Source organism: Phacochoerus africanus, chromosome 1 (genome assembly GCF_016906955.1).
Source record: "Phacochoerus africanus isolate WHEZ1 chromosome 1, ROS_Pafr_v1, whole genome shotgun sequence".
Taxonomy (NCBI): Eukaryota; Metazoa; Chordata; class Mammalia; order Artiodactyla; family Suidae; genus Phacochoerus; species Phacochoerus africanus.
In genome coordinates, this window is record NC_062544.1 from 98,131,646 (window position 1) to 98,151,797 (window position 20,152).

The 20,152-nt window shown below is 47.2% G+C and overlaps 1 protein-coding gene across 2 annotated transcripts in view; it reads right to left on the reverse strand.

The window, feature by feature from the left end:
- The window catches only part of OSBPL10 (oxysterol binding protein like 10), a 327,444-nt gene that overhangs the window by 27,656 nt on the left and 279,636 nt on the right, over window positions 1–20,152 (reverse strand). For both annotated transcript variants that reach the window (XM_047769412.1, XM_047769418.1), the window contains exon 7: window positions 9,618–9,767. In XM_047769412.1, coding sequence (XP_047625368.1) covers window positions 9,618–9,767 — 150 coding nt within the window. The remainder of the gene's footprint in view (window positions 1–9,617; window positions 9,768–20,152) is intronic.

Consider the following 20,152-nt stretch of genomic DNA (forward strand, 5'->3'; position numbering starts at 1 on the left):
TTTTGTTCTTTTGTGGTTTGATGACTATCTTTAGTGTTGTGTTTGAATTGCATCTATTGCAGATTTTTGGTTTGTGGTAACCATGAGGTTTTGATATAGGAGTCTATATATACACACAAGATTGCTTTAAGTTGCTGGTCTCTTAATTGCAAATGCATTTCCAGGATCCTGCATTTGTACCTTCCTCTTCTCACAATTGCTGCTTTTGGTGGCTTATTTATGTGTGGATGATTTCCTACCTTTACTGATGTTTGCCTTTACTGGTGAGCCTCCTCATTTGTAATTTTCTTCTTTCTAGTTGTGGCCTTTTCTTTCTGTCTAGAGGAGTTCCTTTAATATTTGTTGTAAAGCTGGTTTGGTGGCGCTGAATTCTCTTAGCCTTTGCTTGCCTGTAAATATTTTGACTTCTCCTTCAAATCTTAAAGAAAGCCTTGCTGGGTAGAGTAATCTTGGCTGCATGTTTTTTCCTTTTATCACTTTAAGTATATCATGCCACTCCCTTCTGGCCCACAGAGTTTCTGCTGAAAAATCAGCTGATAACCTTATTGGGGTTCCCTTGTATGTTATTTGTTGCTTTTTCCTAGCTGTTTTCAATATTTGCTCTTTGACTTTAATGTTGGACAGTTTGATTAATATGTGTCTTCGTGTGTTTCTCCTTGGGTTTATTCTATATGGTATTCGTTGTGCTTCCTGGATTTGAGTGAGTATTTCCTTTCCCATGTTAGGGAAGTTTTCAGCTATTATTTCTTCAAATTATTTTCTCTGGCCCTTTATCTCTCTCTTTTCCTTCTCACACCCCTATAATGCGAATGTTGGGGCATTTAAAGTCGTCCCAGAGTTCTTCTAGACTGTCCTCAATTCTTTTCATTCTTTTTTCTTTATTCTGTTCCACATCAGTGATTTCCACCAGTCTGTCTTCCACCTCGCTTTTTTGTTCTTCTGCCTCCTATATCATGCTATTGTTTTTCTTCTAGTGAATTTTTTATTTCAGCTATTGTGTTGATCATCTCTGCTTGTTGAATCTTTAAATCTTCTATTCCTTTCTTAAATGTTTCTTCTAATTCATTGATCTTTGCCTCTATTTTTTTCCCGAAATCTTGGATCATCCTTACTAGAACTACTCTAAAGTATTTTTCAGACAGGTTTCCTATCACCACTTCGTTTAGCTGTTCTTCTGGGGTTTTGTCTTGTTCCTTCATCTGACTCATGTTTCTCTGACTTTTCATTTTGTAGAACTTTTTGTGTGGTCTCCTTTCTGCAGGTTAGAGAGTTGTAGCCTCTCTTTCTTCTGGTGTCTGCATCTTTGTGGGTGAAGTTGATTGATACAGGGGCTTCCTGATGGCAGGAACTGGTGCCTGCCCACTGGTGGGTGGGGCTTTGTCTCTGGGTGTGACTGGGGGCAGCCTATTTGCTGAAGTGTGGAGCTGTGTTCCCACCCTGTTTGTTGTCTGGCCTGGGGCTTCTCAGCCCTGATGGGTGTGGCCAAATTTTTCCAAAATGGCAGCCTCAGGGGAGCTCACACAGATGACTATTCCTGGGACCCCTGCCTCCAATGTCCTCCCACAGTGAGCCACGGCCACCCCTGCTCTTCCAGGAGACCCTCCAAGAACTCCCAGTGGGCTTGATCCAGATTATTTGTCCTGCTTTGTCCTGTGATCCAGGGCACATGAAACCCTGTGTGCCCTCCTGGAATTAAGTCTCTGTCTCCCTGAGTCCTGTGGAGCTCCTGTGCTTAAGCCTCATTGGCCTTCAATGCCAAATGCTCCAGGGGATCCTCCTCCCAATGCCAGACCCCCAGGCGTGGGAACCCAATGTGGAGCTCCAAACTCTCATTCCTGTGGAAGAGCCTCTGCAATGTAGTTGTTTTCCAGTCTGTGGGTCAACCACCGGGCAGTTACGGGATTGCTTATATCATGAAAGCACCCCTCCTCCATCTTGATGTGACTTCTTTGTCTTTGGATATAGGATATCTTCTTTGGTAGCTTCCAGTCTATTTTGCTGACGGTTGTTCAACAGTTAGTTGTAATTTTGGTGTTTTTGTGAGATGAGGTGATCTTGAGTCCTTCTACTCTGGAATCTTGTCTCTGTTAATTATGTTCAATTTCCTATGTTCCCTTGCAGTCCTGTCTATTCATAACAAAGTTGGGATGGTCTATCACAGGATGCCATTGTTGGGTCTGAATTAATGACCAATAAATTATTCTTCCTCCCCTGTTTGTGTCTTGTCCTCTATGCCAAGTCTAGTCTCACTGGCTCACAGGCACCCAATGGAGAGCTCATGCACCTGGGCCTTCAGACTGAGTTCCAGGAGCCGGAAAGCCGCACCCACTGTGCAGAATCCCCGCCCATATGCTCATCTCTCTCTCTCTCTCTCTCTCATATGATCTCCCTGACTTTTTTTTTTTTTTGGTCCCTTTGCAAATAAGTCATTTAATCATCTGTTTATTGGGCAGTGGACACTGCAGACAGAGCCAAGAAGTGAAGAGAACTAATTGAACTAATTGGGCTGTCTGCCTGCAATAGAGAGGTGAGTGATGGCCCAGCTGCCGGACTGATGGCAGCCAAACGGCTGAAATCGCTCTTGCAGATTTATCTATGGATGCCTTTTCTGCCTTTAACTTAATTAAGACAATGAAGTACTCTGGAGAAAGAAAAAAAGAAAAAAGGAGAGATGGTCTGCACTGGAGACTCAGAGAACAGTTAATTATAGTTAAAGTTGCATCCATCTCAAAGTAAATCACCAATCTTCAGGTTGGTCTCCTAGAACTTTAAAACAATTGATGACCCATTGAGAATGTCAAAGGGCCCCAGAAAGAGTGATGGTCTGTCGGGTTCCCACCACAGGGAGCACAGAACCGCAGAGGAAGGCCAGGACAAGTGCAATTTCCCCAAAGAAACATCAGTTACCTTAACAAAGCTTGATTGTCACCTACACAATACTCTGTCCTTAGTCTGGCAAACGCACCCAGCACAAACAAGCAAAGGAAGCCGAAATCTATGTAAACTTGTGCAGGAAACCAGGGGGAGAACACCACAATCCATCCTCACAAAACAAAAGCCAGAGGATTCACACTGCCGAAGCTTTCTTTACTTAGCAGAGAGGATGCTTCCCTGGGTTTCCTTCAAGCATCAGCTCCCTTCACACCCATCTCAAGGTGCTTGGGACATCACAAAAGACATTCATTTAAACAAATGACACAGATGAACTTAGTTACAAAACAGAAACAGATGCACAGGCATAGAAACAAATTTATAATTACCAAAGGGGAAGGGGGGGAATAAATTAGGAGTTTGGGATTAACACATACACACCTGGAGTTCCCGTCATGGCTCAACAGAAACGAATCTGACTAGTATCCATGAGGATGCAGGTTCGATCCTTGGCCCTGCTCAGTGGGTTAAGGATCTGGTGTTGCCGTGAGCTGTTGTGTAGGTCACAGATGAGGCTCGGATCCCTCATTGCTGTGGCTGTGGTGTAGGCCAGCAGCTGTAGCTCTGATTTGACCCCTAGCCTGGAAACCTCCATATGCCACGGGTGTGGCCCTAAAAAAACACACACACAAAAAAAGTATATACACCACCATATATAACATAGGTAAACAAAAAGGACCTACTATATGGCACAGAGAACTCTTAATATCCTGAAATAACCTATAAGGGGAAAGAATTTGCAACAGTATATACATATGTGTGTATAACTATATGCATACATGTAGTTATACAGTTATTCACATATACGTACACATGTATGTATAGTTATTGTTTATATATATATATATAAATAACAGAACCGCTTTGCTATATCCCTGAGAATAACAGTATCATAAATCAACTACACTTCAGTAAATGTTTTCATATTTTTAAAGTTTCATTGAGGTACAGTTGATTTACAATGTTGTGATAATTTCTGCTGTATAACAAAGTGATTCAGTGATACACATACACACATCCATTCTTTTTCAGATTCTTCTACCATATTGATTATCACAGAATATTGGGTAGTGTTCCCTGTGCTACTCAGCAGGGCCCTGCTGACCATCCATTTCCATATACAATAGTGTGCACCTGTCAATCCCCAACCCCCAATCTATCCTTCCCCCCACCTTTGGTAACTATAGGTTTGTTTCTGAAGTCTTCTTTTATTTTTAAAATGCAATTTTTTTTTCTTTTGCTTTTTTCTCTTTAGGGCTACACCTGAGGCATATGGAAGTTCCCAGGTTAGGGTTCAAATCAGAGCTGCATCTGTGACCTACACCACAGCTCACAACAACGCCAGATCCTTAAGCCACTGAGCGAGGCCAAGGATCGAACCTGCATCCCCATGGATACTAGTCGGGTTCGTCACTGCTGAGCCACAACAGGAATGCCAAAATATAAATAATTAAAACAATAAATAAAGGGCCTGGGTTTACTGAGATAAAATTTTACTTTTTCCAAGAAGGTATGTGCTGCATAAAGAAAGATGCATCTGTTGGAATCAACCCTCGTCTTGCCTCAGGGTCCCAGACCTGGGGTTGCAGGAGGGACAGAAGCTGTGAGCCCAGGTTCACCTCTTGGCAGGACACCGTGTTGGGCAAGGGCTTCCTTGTAAGACCCAATGCTTCTGCTATAAAATGGGGAAAATAAGAACCAACCTCCTGGCATTTTGTGAGTATTCATAGCGAGGGTGTCACATCAGTCCAGCACTGGGAGCACCCAGGACGCACTCACTGTCTGCTGGTGATTGTTATCATCGAGGACCCACACCCTTGTCCAGAGGCAGATAAGGACGACAGAGGTGAGACACCAACTTATTACATGGTATTTCAGTGACAAAGCTGAAGACTAAAAGCAAGTCTCCTAACAACCAGAACAGCCACTGAACCACTTCTGATGCTTCAGTAAATAATCTGTTAGCAGAGAAAAAGGAGAGATGGCTGTATGAAACAAGTAAAGCAGAGCATTGTAAGAATGCATGCAATGTTCTAAACCTAAACCATCTATGGGCAGGACTCCTTCCATTTCACAAATGAGAAAAGAGAAGCCCAGGGAGGTTTTGTAGCTCACAGAGGCTAAGCCGGCAGAAAGCTGGAACGTAAACCCATGCTGCTTGGTCAAGGCCAAGGCTGGAGCCCTCATTACCCAGGAGACTCACCCTCAGCCACCAGAACCTCCTGAAAGGGGGCAGGGTGATGACACACTTGCCCCAGGTGATATAGACCAGCTCAAGGAAGCCAGGTTACTCCTGCATCTTCTAATAAATGGTAAACATTTTGGGAGAGGCAGCAAGCTTTGCTTGATGGTGAATTAAAACAAGATTTGGAGACAAGAGCTGATGGCATCAGAAAGGGCAGCAGAAGCAATACTTGGGGGATGGGAGACCTGGAATACACACAGTTCAGCTTGCAGGGACAGGGGGTCATTTCCAAGGTAAACTATGGGTCTTCTGACCCTTTTCATAAACATCTCCCCCTTAGAAGGGGGACCTTAAGCCCACCAATGTTAACCTGTGCATGTCGTGACTGACCCTGGAAATTTAGCCTACTGATTCAATCAAAGGGAAAAGCTGTAAGTTCAAGATGTCCACTGTATCATTAGAACACCAAGAAGCCATTTGTGGAGGAAGCACAAGACAGCACAGTGATTATGTAAGATGCCATGCATCCATTAACAGGAACACAGACCATTCCTTAAACCTGTAAGCACATGGATGTCTGTTGTGCAATTCTCTGTCCAAGGGGTACACAAATCACAGCCACAAACCACATCTCCTCTTGGTTTTACAAAAAAACTCTCCCAGTACAATTTAAATAATCCTTTAAGAATCACAGAGACTGAGCAATGATCTCAGCAAACTTCTCTCTCAAAGTTCGAATCTTGTCTAATATCCTTGATAGATGGGATACGCCTTGGGAAGGAGATCAGAACTCAATCTGCATCCCCAATCTCCCACCCACTCCATGGGATCAGCTATGCCTTCAGGAAAGGCTCAAAGTCCACTGTGCAGGCAGAGTCCCCTTCCATCTGAATCTATAAAAATGGAGTTTAGGCTAAATATTTTGAGGGCTCCACAGAGGTCACAGACAGGCACGCCCTGGACCTCACTGTTACCCAGAACCACCGCCCTCCAAAATTTCAAGTTCAACCATCCCCTCTCCCCCTACCGCCCTCCCAAAGCCCACAGCTTGTTCACCCTGTTGTGTCCACCATCCCCGTGCAGCCTCATCTCCCTCCACGCCCATTCTCCCTTGAAGCCACCTGTTGTCAGACGTTGACAAAAAAAAAAAAAGAGGCAATGGTTCCTCCGCGGACCTCATCTTCCTTGCCCCATCAGCAGCAATGTGCACAGCAGAGGACTCCCTCCTCCTTGAAATGCTGCCCCTGTGTGACTTCTATGTCACCAGGCTCTGTCCCTGTCCCCCATCCCTGGCCGACCCTCCTCAGCCTCCTTTGCTGGTCCCTTCTCATCTCTGTGGCCTCCACAGACTGGAGATTCCCAGAACTCAGGCTTTGGACTTTCCCTGTACGTCTCTTCTCTCTCCCTAAAGGCGTCCCCATCTCCTACATTTGGCCATCCTCCATTGTGGGCTCTGAAAGTCATACCTGAGCCTCCCTCATAAGCCCCAACTGCCTCCATGTCCTCTCGGTCTGATGCAGACTGAATCGATGTCTCAGACCCAACAGACCCAAGGTTGAAGCTGTGATCTCCCAACCTGCTCCTCCCACAGCCTCCCCCAGTAAGTGGGACTGGTGGGTGCCTGCCTCACTGGTGAACTGGAGCCCCTGGAACTCCCTGTCTCTACAATTTAGACCTGTGACACTTTAATCAACAGAGTAGAAGTGACACAGTGCCAGTTTGGGGCCTGAGGCTAAAATCAGGTCCACTTCTGCCCTCCTGGGAGCTTTGAGCCACCATGGAAGAGTCTGGCTACCCAGCTGGATAGACAACGTGGGAAAAATCCATGGAGAGAGAAGGTCCTAAGACTTCATGGGGAGAAGGATACACAGCTGTCCTAGCCATGTCCAGCCCACAACAAGGTGATGACAGGTACATGAGTGGCCATTAGCAAGGTCAGCAGGAGAACTGCCCAGCAGAATCCAGCCCAGATTGTGTAACTGTGAACAAATAAAATGTTTATCTGAAGATGCTTTGGGACTTCCTGTGTGGTACAGCGGGTTAAGGATCCAGCAGTGTCACTGCTGTGAGTCAGGTCGCTGCTGTGGCACAGGTTTGATCCTTGGCCAGGGAACTTCCATATGCTGCCAGCAGAGCCCAAAAACAAACAAACAAACAAAAAAAGGCCCTTTGTTTAGGATGGTCAATTCCTCAGCAATAGATCACTGAAATAAATGGCAGCTCTAATTTTTGTTATTCTAATTGCTCAGGTCAAAATCTTAGTATCTTTTTTTTTTTTTTTTTTTGCTTTTTAGGGCTGTACCCACGGCACATGGAGGTTCCCAGACTAGGGGTTGAATCGGAGCTACAGCTGCCGGCCTACACCACAGCCACAGCAATGCAGGATCTGAGCTGCATCTCCAACCTTGCCACAGCCACAGCAACACTGGATCCTTAACCCACTGAGAGAGGCCAGGGATCGAACCCGAAACCTCATGGTTCCTAGTTGGATTCGTTTCCACTACACCACGATGGGGACTCTGAAATCTTAGTATCATTCTTTATTCCACGTTCTCAAACCCTACATCCATATGCAAACAGGATGTGCACAGCCTGCCGGCACATCTACGTATACCTCGAACCTGCCACCACCCCTCGCCATGTTCTCTCGCCTCCTGCGTTTCCACCCTTCCCCTTCTGCCTGCACCCCTCCCATCTCTTTCCCTCCTGCATGACTCAGGATTCTACACCAACATGTTCTAAAATATGACCCACTATAAGAATATATTTTACATCTTGGCCCAGTAACACATATATCAACACAACTAAAAGTTCCATGTGCTATACACACTGGTATTTTCTAGGGTATTTTACTTCATATACTAAGGTTTTTTTTTTTTTTTTTTGTCATGCCTGTGGTAGGCATAAGCCCCCAGGCCAGAGATCAAATGTACACCACAGCAGAGACCCAAACTGCTACAGTGACAACACTGGATCCTTAACCCACTAGGCCACCAGGGAACTCCCTATTTTTTAGAAATGACCATCTGACCCACTAAATTGGTTTGACAACCCATGAAATGAAACAAGCGTGGCTCAGAGATTGGAAACATGATTTGGGGTCATATTATTGGTAAGTTTTGCCAGCCACAGGCCATCCCACAGGTCTCTAGCTCCCTCTGAATGATATACACAATGCATAGGAATCAGAGGTGGCTTTTGAAAAGGTGAGTACTTCAATGATGCTGCTAACCAAAAGGATGCAAATTACTGGGCCAGGGGTAAGAAATTAAGGGAAGGTAAGGATGTCAGCTTGGCCTGTGGACCATCTGCCAAAACCCCCCACCCTAGGGTGGGGTTGGGAGACTAGGGGAAGCTTCCAGCTCAGGCCTCCTCAGCGTGAGCCTTCCCCAAGGGTCGGCCTCACTCTCAGCAAACACGTGAACATCGCAAAGAAAAGGCTTTTCTGTCACTTCTGAGGCTCCCTGCTGTCATCTTCCCCTTCAAAGAGCTTCTCACAGCGGCCCCCTCCCTCCCTCTTGTCTGGTCTCCTGGAATCCACACCCTTCCCTGCAGCCAAACATGCCCCTACCCTTCAGGCTGATTCCCAAGGCTGAACCTTGAGGGGCTCTGATGGGTTCAAGTAGGTCCACATGGTTCTGGCAGCCTTCTGGATCCAGAACCTTCATTCCCAACATGCCCTCTGCACAGTCTTGTCTCTGACCCCCACCCCCCACGAACCTCCCCACCACCACCACTGCATCACTACTCACCCCTGGTGCATTAGCTCCCCTAGAATCCAGCCTCATACCGCCTCCACGGAGGCATCAGGATGGGCTGGGGAATCCAGGTGAGCTGGACGGCCCAGGCCAGGTGCATCCTACCACCTACAACACTCCCACCCTCTCAGATGCGCATACAGCGAAGCCACTGCCCAGAGCGGGGCGGGGATGCTCCACATGGGCCACAGAGGGGCCATCAGTGCAAGGATGCTGGATTCCCTTGATGCATCCTGGCCGAGTTCAGCCCCAACCAGAGTCCCTGCGTGTCTGCCAACCAGCCGGCCGGGCCGTTTCTGCCTAGGTGGGCAGTGAGGCCTGAATCACCAGTGGGGTTAAGGTCAATGAGAGTGAGCAGCAGGAGGGGCCAGGAGCCTGGGATGAGACACCTGAGGTGGCCTCACCCCCACCCCCAGCTCCCCTCTTCCTGTTTTCTCTCTGTGGCCAGGGTGCCATGTCCACCTCCTTAGGTCCCCTTTAATCCTCTCTAGGACAAAGCAGGAAACAAGGAAACCCCATCCTGAATTTTCTGTAACCTGGGTGCTTTCCCTGCCCTAGAAGCACCACCCCCAGTTCCACCAGAGAACCACGGCCTGGGGATGGGCATTTGTGTCCAATATCCTTTCAAATTGCCCTTGGAATGTCCATACTTGACTATAGCAGACCGTCCCCATCTCATACAGTGAAGAAACTGGGGGTGGGGCGGAAAGGATACCCAGACGACAGGCCACAGGGCCTCCTACCTTGGTCAAATCCATTCCGAGTTTGAGCTGAGAAATGAGATGAAGGATTACGCTGCGCTGATCCTCCATGACACCCAGCTCTGTCTCCTCCTGATCTTCCGTGTCACTTTTCTCATCTTCCGACAAAACCAGTTCAGGGCCTGAGTTTGGCTAAAAGAAGATCATCAATAAAAGTCACCAGCTGGTCCCGAGAAGTGGGAAGCATAGCACTGAACCTATGAACTTAGCGATGATAAGAGCCCAGGCCTATCCAGAAAGTTGCTCTAGAAGCCAGTCCTCCTGGCCATGGGGGAGAAGACAACTTTCAGGTGTAGGTCCCATCTTTACCCACTGCAGGTGCCCCTGTCATCCTCCCCATCACCTCCTGTTAGGGACCCTTCTGGCTTAAGAACCTTCCCTGACAAGAGCGCTTCCTGCCCTCTAAGAAACTAATATCGCATACAGGTGAGACTACAGGAGACATCACATACAGGTATGAACCCCCCTCATCTTGACTCTTCCCAAATAATATTCTCTTCTTAACTTGTACCACCCAGGGCACTATAGCTAGTGTAAATTTACCTTTAAATTTTTATTTAAAGTCAGACACCCCTGGGACTGACTGACATTACCTGATTCAGGGAAAATTTATTCTGAAATGATTTCTACTCACATTAGTTGGTTTTTGTTTTTGGCCACACCCGTGGCATGTGAAAATTCCCAGGCCAGGGATCGAATCTGTGCCACAGCAGTGACCTGAGCCACAGAAATGACAACACTGGATCCTTAAACTGCTGAGCCACCAGGGAACTCCTCTACTCACATCAGTTAATACCACTACAGCAAGTGTGAAAAAAAGGCTAAATGTTAGCATTAGTTTAGGGAGAGAAATTAAAACAAAAATGTAAAGAAAAACTAATTTTTATAATACTGTTATGATTCAACATGGCCAACAGACCCTGCTTTCCCTGATGCAAGTTTTGGTCATTCAATTGCTTGATTCCAATTTTCCAAATTACAAAAAAAAAAAAAAACAAAACAGGAAAGTTAAGAAAATATGCAAGGTGGGTTGCTGAACACAAAATTTTCCCAATACTTAAATACCAAGTACTCTGGCTACCACATAAAGATTTCTTCAGAATTCTGCTGAAAGAAATAACCCTAGGCATTCGCTAGTTGCCTAGTGGCTAAGGAGTCAGCATTGTCGACCTGCTGTGGTGCAGATTCGATTCCTGGCCTGGGAACTTCTGCATGCCATGGTGCAGACAAAAGAAAAAAAAAAGAAAAAGAAAGAAAAAAAAAGGGAAGAATAAATTCTATTCAATTCCCCATTTATCTATGTTTCTAAGGGTACTTGTTTCTATGTAAGTAAAATCACTCCACACAAAACACTACCGCATTGTTTCTAATTATTGTTGACAGGTCAGACATAATGAAGTTAACATACAGAAACACAGGAGCTCAAACATTTTAATATAAAAGGATACAGACTTTCCCAAATATCCATGCAAAAGCTTCAATGATTTTAAACTTCATTAGACAGAATCATCTCATCTGCTTCCAATACACAAGTTATTCAGTGATCAAGGTGGGTTTTTTTTTTTTTTTACAAGTTAAAAAAAGAAGTCTTTATTTCAGAACTGTCTTGGAAATAAACCACTTAATGCTAAGGATTTTCTAATCCCTCCCCCCCTTTTATTTTTCCTTCCTCAGTTGATTTATGTACCCAAAAGCATGTTATGAAATATAAAACATCATAGAAATATCAGTTAATATTTTACAGGAGTAGTTTTAGAGAGCCTTCCTAGATCCCTTAGATGATCTCGTTTCTTTTTACGGTGGGAGGAGGGCAGGGGGTGGGGGTAACGTCTGTAGCAAGCAGAAGTTCCCAGGCCAGGGATTGAACCCATGCTACAGCTGTAACCTGAGCCACAGCAGTGACAACACCAGATCCTTAAACCACGGAGCCGCCAGGGAACTCTAGGATGGTCTGTTGTCATTTAATGATCAAGGTGTTTTATCATCATCCAGCCTTGCACACACCTGCTGGCCATTCCTTGCCAATTCGCCAGAGGAAAAGGTGTTCTCTGCACTAAGGCAGCATTTTAAAATTTTCAATTTCCACAGACATTCTTCTCAAATAATTCCCAATCGACGAGGCTTTCCTGCAGCCAAGAGTCAAGTTTCCTTTTTGTACCTGCCTCCCTAGACTCACACTATGTGTTAAGTGACATCATAGGAGAGTTGCTTTGTTAGATATATTGAAATAAATGAGGACCCCCTGACCCACCTTGTGGTCCAGAGAAGACCACAGAGGGATGTCTGGGGCCAGGGGCTGCCCTGATTCCACACTGGGGAATTAAGGCAAGAGGGACAGAAGCCCAGCACTTTTCATCAGTGCCAGGAGGCCCCTGGCCTCTCCTCCAGCTTCTGCTTCTGTGCAGCAGTACCCATGGTGGCCAAGGCTACTGTAGTTACGAGCCTGAAGAGCTAAAGCTGGGAAGAGCAGGGCCACCCTCCCATGCACCTGGTCTTTCCTCTCCTTCCACCTCCTCTGGATTCCAGGTGAGTTTTTTTGTGTGTGTGGTTTTCTTTTCTTTTTTTTTTCTTTTTTTTTTTTTACTTTTTAGGGTCATACCCGCATACCCGCAGCATATGGAGGTTCCCAGACTAGGGGGTCTAAACTGAGCTATAGATGCTGACCTACATCACAGCCACAGCAAGGCCAGATCTGAGCCATATCTGCAACCTACATCACAGCTCATGGCAATGCCAGATCCTTAACCCACTGAGCAAGGCCAGGGATCAAACCTGCATCCTCATGAATACTAGCCGGGTTCGTTAACTGCTAAGCCACGAAGGTGAGTTTTAAAGTTTCCATTCACTGTAAGTTTGCATTTCCAATCAGAGGCCACTGAAGTCAAAGACACCCAGACATGCTCCCTTGCAAGGCCAAGTTGCTGCGGTTGCTACTTCTTTGCAGTGACCTGGTAGATGGTCACCTATATTAGCCAACTTCCCCTCAACCTGGGGCAGTGGGGCAGAAGAGGGCAATACCTGGGCATCTCATGTCAGGAAGAAAAAGAACAAGTGAAAACAAATCACGCAACCATCTGGCACCAAGGGGGTGGGGGTGGCTTGTGAGGTCCTTAAACTTCACCAGAAAGGGAGTTACATTTGGAATGCAACTGTTTCAGTTTCAAAAGGGTTGTTCTTCCAAAGTACTGACTGTAAACTAAACAAATCAATAGCCCAGGTAAGGTTTACCAAGCAGAGTGATGCTTTCTTTTCAAAGCGTGAATTTCCCATCTGTCCACAAGCCAGAGTTTGGCGCAATCTCCATCTCTCCCATCCAGTGTCACATTCTGCGGGCTGTGCTTGCAGACCCCGGGACCACACCTCCTCCTGCTGTCTGCCTTTCTACAAACTAAACCCAGCTTGTCCCACATTTTCAGGAACCCGGAAGCCTTCCACAAGATCCTGCCACTTACTTATTATGTGATGCTAAGAACACATATCACCATGCACACAAATCTCTCCAGCTCTCTCCACTTCAATCAACATCACATTTCTGTATCCAAGGAAGCCACCCGGGGACCCTGGCCCCCAGCAGAGAGAATTAAGGCTCGTGCACAAGTCCCAAAAGCTGACTCCAGGGTGACTGATGGCCAGAGCTCCCGGGGACCCTGAAGTCCTGCCAAGGGAGGAAAGTCCATGAAGAGACGGACACACAGCCCCTCATTGGCACAGATCCCTAGCAAACTGTGCCCTGAGCTTAAACAAGGATTCAGCAATATTTCTGTCTCCTGCTGCTTCTGATAACTTGCAAAAATTCTCCTACCCAACCTCAAGTAATCAGTTTTTAGAAAAGCTGGTTTCATGCATCATGTTGTCAGTAAGGACACCCCCAATTCCACACACACTGGGATGAACTCACTCCAGATGCATAAGGTGAGACCACCCTCTGGTGTGGGTCCAAAGACAGGTCTCTGTCTGGATGCCTCAGTCTGAAAGAGGTCAACTGGCTGTGTAAACACAAATCTGTGAGCATCTGCAAAGCACCCATGGTTAACAAGGACTCTGAGATGGAGAATTCAAAGAACAAGCCTTTGGAGCTCCCTAGTGGCCTTGCGATTAAGAACCTGGCCTTGTCACTGCTGTGGCACAGGTTCGATCCCTGGACCAAGAAATTCTACATGGACGCAGCCAAAAGACAGACTGACTTTGATGGAAGGGTAAAGGCAGAAAACCTTCCCTTTTAGGGTCAAGGGTTGCAGATTCTGCTGCTCTGATGCGAAATCCAAAACAACAGTAACGATGAAGGATCTCAATCTATTATCCACCAGCAGACCTACAGGCCCATCACATTCTCACCCTCAAGCTCACGAAGTTCTGCCTCCCTCCTAGGGCCCCTTGCATGACCACACCCTCTAATCCTGACAGGCTGCCACTTATAAAGTGATGACAACTGTCCTGAGGTGATCAAAGGTGGCAGAATGGCGTTTCTCCACCTCAGAAGAAAATTGAAAATAAGCAATGGCTTTATAATGCTGAGAACATTCCTAAAACTGAGGAAGAATCTTTAAATCCCCCCATTCCCCAGAGGGTTTTGCATATAGGCCAATCAGGTCATCAAAGTGTATGCAAACTTGAAGAGAAAATGGAATAAGAATGTGTTTTAAGGAGAAGCAGGCTTTGGGAAAAAATGAGGTTTTTAATGAAAATAAAAATTATGACTCAATAATTCACATGAGCACCTCAGGGCATGTGGTGCTACAAACATCAAATGACTCATGCCTGTTAGCCAACTGGGGGACAGGCAAGCCAAGCTGATGGGCAGGAAAAGGCTACCTGGAAGCTAGGGTTCAGGGGCACCCCTGGAAGCTCAGAAGTGACATGGGCCCCACAGCAAGGGTTCTTAATCTGGACCCTGAACACTCTGTAAGATATCTATCACCACCAGAGTTCCCACTGTGGCTCAGCAGTAACAAACCTGACTAGATTCCTCAGGATGTGGGTTCGATCCCTGGCCTCAATCAGTGGGGTTAAGGATCCAGCATTGCTGTGAGCTACAGTGTAGGTCGCAGATGTGTCTCGGATCCTGCATTGCTATGGCTATGGTGCAGGCTGGCAGCTGGAGCTGATTCAACCCATAGCCTGGGAACTTCCATATGACGTGGGTACGGCCCTAAAAAGAAAAAAAAAGATATCTATCACTATCCTTGACATTTCATACATAAATTTTGTATCTGGGCATTTTACGGAGAGAGGGTCCAGCTCTTCTTGGATTTTTTTTTTTTTTTTTTTTTTTGACCATGCCTGCAACATGCAGAAGTTCCTAGGGCCAGGGCTCAAACCCAGTGGCAATGCTAGATCTTTAACCACTAGCCACCAGGGAACTCCCTCTACTTCTTATTTGCTAGGGAGTAGCTCATCCACACTCCAGAAGCAACATCATAACTGGTGTTAGGTTTCCATGGGTCCAGCAGGCTGGCCAAGGATGGGGACACACCTGTGGAGGGGAAACACTGAACTCTGCTTTCATCTCTTCTTTTTCACCAAAATCTTAATTTTGCAATACAAATGCAAACTCCAAGCAAGACTGAAATTCCAAGCTATTTTATTCCATACACACAGGCGATTTAATTACAGTCTGAGTCAGTTCCAGGAAAAACCAGGAAACAGACATTGATCTTCAGAATGCATTTGATTCCCTGTTGCCAGCCTCACTCCACCCCACGCCCCCAAATCTACTCCCCTTTCCAGGCCTCACTACTCTTTTTCCTTCCTTGGATAATGTAGGTCTTTCTTTACAATGACCTCTCCTTTTTATTTACTTATTCATTTTTTGCTTTTTAGGGCTGGACCCACAGCATTTGCAAGTTCCTAGGCTAGGAGTCGAATCAGGGCTGTAGCTGTTGGCCTATGCCACAACCACAGCCACAGCAACTCGGGATCTGAGCTGTGTCTGCAACCTACACCACAGCTCACAGCAACAGTGGATCCCTGACTCACTAAGTGAGGCCAGGGATCAAACCCACTTCTTCATAATTACTAGTTGGATTCGATTCCACTGAGCCACAATGGGAACTCCCATGATCTCTCTTTTTTAAACTAAGAGCTGGCCCTCAGAGAGCTGGGGCCCATATAAGCGATTGGATGTTCTAATGTCCTCTTTATTTGTAAGCACCTAATAACCTAGCGTCTCAATTCAAAGGGCTGAACCCTTAGACTTGAGGCATTAGAGAGAAGCCTGTGTGGCATCATTACCCAGCTTTCAAAGAAGACTTTCATCGTCAGACAGGGAGCACCTCTACACAGAGCCCTTAAGTCACACACATGCAGGTATGAGGGGTCTCCTTCAAAAAGGATGAGAATAGGCTCTCACCCTCCTGGAATAGTATTCTTAGCTAGACCACATCTTCAACAGAAAAACAAAACCCACTGAGCTCAAGGGAGCTACAAACCTCCTAAAAATCTACCTGACCATGGATAAGAAACAAAACCAGCTAGAGAATCAACATCAAGTTCTCTTCCAGCAGCAAATATGCCACAGATCTTTTTTTTTTTTTTTAATTTGTTTTGTTTTGGGTTTTTTTGACCATGCCCACAGCATGCTGAAGTTCCCGGGCTAGGGATCGAACCCATGCCACGGCAGTGACAACATCAGATTTTTTACCTACTAGGCCATCAGGGAACTCCAACTCAATCATTTTTTCAAGCCTGGCACCTCTCCCCACATGCTATTACCTTGGTGTGGAGGCACAGGTGGGCTGAGCTATGCCAAAGAACCTTGACATTGAAGGCAAGAACTGAACACTATCCAGGCACTATTTTTACAGGAAAAGAGGGACCCTAGCCATGTCAAGAAGACTGTCTGGGATTCTGAGGGCCACTTAAAGGTGGGCAGTAGGGAGACGACCCAAAGCACCCGCCTCAGATAACCTCAAATGAGAAACATGTCTAAATCACAGCAGCAGGCAAAGGAGTAACCAGGAAATGGCATGTCCTATGTGACATGCATCTCAGTGCCACAACTACACGCAACATTGATGACATGCAACCATGGCCAGCAGGACAAGTCTGCTTTGGCTCACTAGGGGGCACAAGTCAAGAGACATTGCTCTGTCAGAAAATGAGAGGTTTTTGTTTTTTTTTTAAAAAAAGAACATGATATTGAAATATGGACAGAGATTAGGGGGCCAGAGAGACTAGGAAAGTGGGTCAACGGAGACAGACCAAGGGGACAAATAAAGAAACAGTGAATACTGGAAAAGGAAGGGTGTCTGAGTGTCTAAGAGGTACAAGTGCCCAGGGACCAACAACCGAACCAATTTCTGTTTCTTTTGGTTCTAGTGATAATGAGGTTAATGTTGTTGATGTTTATGAAAGCCATAAAACCAAGGATTTAGTCCTTTGAGTTCCTATTCATCTTTTCATCTCAGTTATTTACAGTGTAGTTAACCAAGTTATCATGATCATTACTTGACTTCACAATGCATCTTCATATTAGTTACATTTTACATCCTAAGAAGCCCCATCTAACAGGCCACGGTCATGAGAACAGGCACAGCTGGATCCAAGGACCTGGTTCAACTTGGGGCTCGAGTCAATAGCCATGGGCCGAGGCTGGGACCCACAGACATGGCCAGCTGGTCAGCAAATTTCACCAGCCATTTCTGTCCCTCATTCCCCAATAGGAAATGTAGACTCCGTGACTGACAAGTTCACAGACCTCCCTACCACATGCTTGGAAAGAGTGTTCCCTGAGGACAGACACAGATGTGAAGTTTGTCCTCTGACTGTGCAAGGACAGCTCCCAGTGACCTACTGTTCTTCCCATGCTCAGCATAGGCAGGCTTTCTCCTCCAGAAGAGTCTCTCACGTGCCTGTCTCTAATTCCCCAAAAGTGGGCCATCTTTGCCAGGTGGCAGGGCTCCCGGTTGAATAAATGGATGCTGGTCTCTGGTTAGAAGTCATGCCAAGGGGCTGCCATCGGACACATGTCTTCGGACGGTGTCTGGTCCAGCTGACACCCCTCAGCCCCAACGCAGGGCAGCTGCTGAAGGTTCCTCACATGTACTGTCTTCTCTGTGGAACCCCGTGGAAGCCAGGTGACCAACTGTGCCTTGCAGGCCACCCCTGTAGTCAGGGAACCTTATCTTGCCATTTGGAGGTAGGGACAATGAGGCCACGGTGGGGGCGGACCCGATGGAGGTGCTGGCTCTTATCCTTGACAGGTTCAGGTACGAGCATGTCCAAGCAGCAGGCTGGTCTCAGCTGCCATTGCAGGGGGGACGCTGGGTTAGTTGACATCACAATCCTTCTGCTGCCTCCCAGTGGATTCGCTGGCTTTCTGGCTCTAACCACACATACACACACATTTACCACACTTGGCTCTCACAGACTGGAAGGACAGATGCTCGTCCTGAGCAAAGGGGCCGACCTGCAGAAAGGTTAATTTTAAATAAAGCACACCCAGGAAGGGAGGAGGAAGGCGCTTCTGGGGAGGAAGAGGGAGGGGGCATTCGTCATCAGCCAAGGTCATCAGGAAAGGTCACACCAAGAGGATTCAAAAGGCGGTCCTTTCAAAACACGGGAGGGAAGCATTCACAGGAGGAGCATCACCAGCCCTTTTCCAATGTCCGCATGTCTGCTTGGAAACCATCTTAAGTGAAAGCCAAAAAGAAAGGAAAGGCAAAGAGCAAAGGAAACCTAGAGAAGGTACAGCCAAGAAAAGGGAAGCAGCAGCAGCAAATGGTGAGGGGAGGGTGCTTCTTTTGCAGTGGTGGTTTGGGAAGCATGTCAGCGGGACCACCAGCCCGGGCATGCGGGGCTCCACGAATCAGGGGGAGGGCGCAAACGTGAGGGGCTCAGGCTAAATGCCAGCGCTGAGTGTGGTGCTTTATGACCTTATCTCCATCAGCAAGTGTCCAGCCCTTTCCGGCCTAGCCTGTCATGGACATCGCAGCCTAGCCAAGGGTACACTGAAACCCTATGGGTCTCAGGGCCACACCTGCTTCGCCCCAGTCCTGGGTGGCACCAGGGCCATACTTCCAAACTCATGGGAAGCCCTTGGCACAGGGATAAAGGTTGCAAGAAGGAAAAGAAAGAGAACGCATGACCAGCGCTCTGCGAGGCAGCTTAGCACCCAGCAGAGCTCTGAGCTGTGGCTGGAGAGAGCGAGCTTTGGACGTAAATCCCTAATCCACCACCTTCCACCTGTCAGGCTGTCCCCTTACCTGTGATGCGAGCTGGTACCACTCCCCCACCCCAGAGAGCCACTGAGAGGCCTGGGAGAGAGAAGGCACAGGAAAAGGATGCAGGGGGAATGCTGAGCCAACAGCTAGTGCTCTCAGAAGGCTGAAGCATCCTCAGGGGTACATGAGGAACCCGTAGGCTCAGGGATCTGGGGGCCACACTGAAGCAGCCACTCTCCCTGCTTGTGCTCATCCCTATCCCGCAGCGTCCTTCTAGAAGCTGCAGGATGTAGGCCATACTCCATCCCGGCCCCTTTCCAGCAATGAGGACACACAGGCTCTGGGGCCACAAAGGTCAAGGCCACCCAAGATGCCCCTGATCCTGACCAGGGGTAGTATCCCTTCCCCAACCTGAGGCTGCAGCAGAAAGGAATTCACAGACAGTTGCCATCATAGCTCAGCAGAAACGTATCTGACTAGTATCCATGAGGATTCGATCCCTGGCCTCGTTCAGTGGATTAAGGATCTGGCGTTGCCGTGAGCTGTGGTGTAGGTCTCAGACGCAGCTCAGATCTGGCGTTGCTGTGGCTGTGGCTGTCAGCTACAGCTCTGACTTATCCCCTAGCCTGGGAAACTCCATATGCCACAGGTGTGGCCCTAAAAAAGCAAAAAAAGAAAGAAAGAAGAAAAGGGAATTCACAGAAATGTCCCCCTCCTTCCATCCATCCCCCCCAAAAAAAGAACACCTCAGTCTGGGGAGATCTGGGAACCACATGGGACAAACACACAGCAGCCAAGACAGGGACCTGGAGAGCACGGACCACCCACTGGCCTCAGGAGACCCGCTGTGGTCTACAGGCAAGTAGAGAAGTAGGCAGCCTGCTGTCCAAGGATACCCAGAAAAGGTAGGGAAGAAACTTCTTGAGACCCATCCTACTCTTCCTGTGTTTTGGTTATTTTTTAAGAGGAAAAGCAATGGTTTAAGACATTAAAGACCCACCCTCCCTTAGGGCAGGCTGAAGGGTAAGCAGGCACCAGGGCTGAATGAGTTACCATCATACCAGCCACCCTGAATGCCCAGTTAGCAAAGCACCATGTGAGATATTATAGACAGAAGGATGCTTAAGATGTGGTCTCTGGGAGTTCCCGTCATGGCGCAGTGGAAACGAATCTAACTAGGTACCATGAGGTTGTGGGTTAGATCCCTGGCCTCGCTTAGTGGGTTGAGGATCTGGCGTTGCCACGAGCTGTGGTACAGGTTGCAGAGGTGGCTTGGATCTGGCGTTGCTGTGGCTGTGGCACAGGCCAATGGCTACAGTTACGATTGGACTCCTGGCCTAGGAACCTCCATATGCA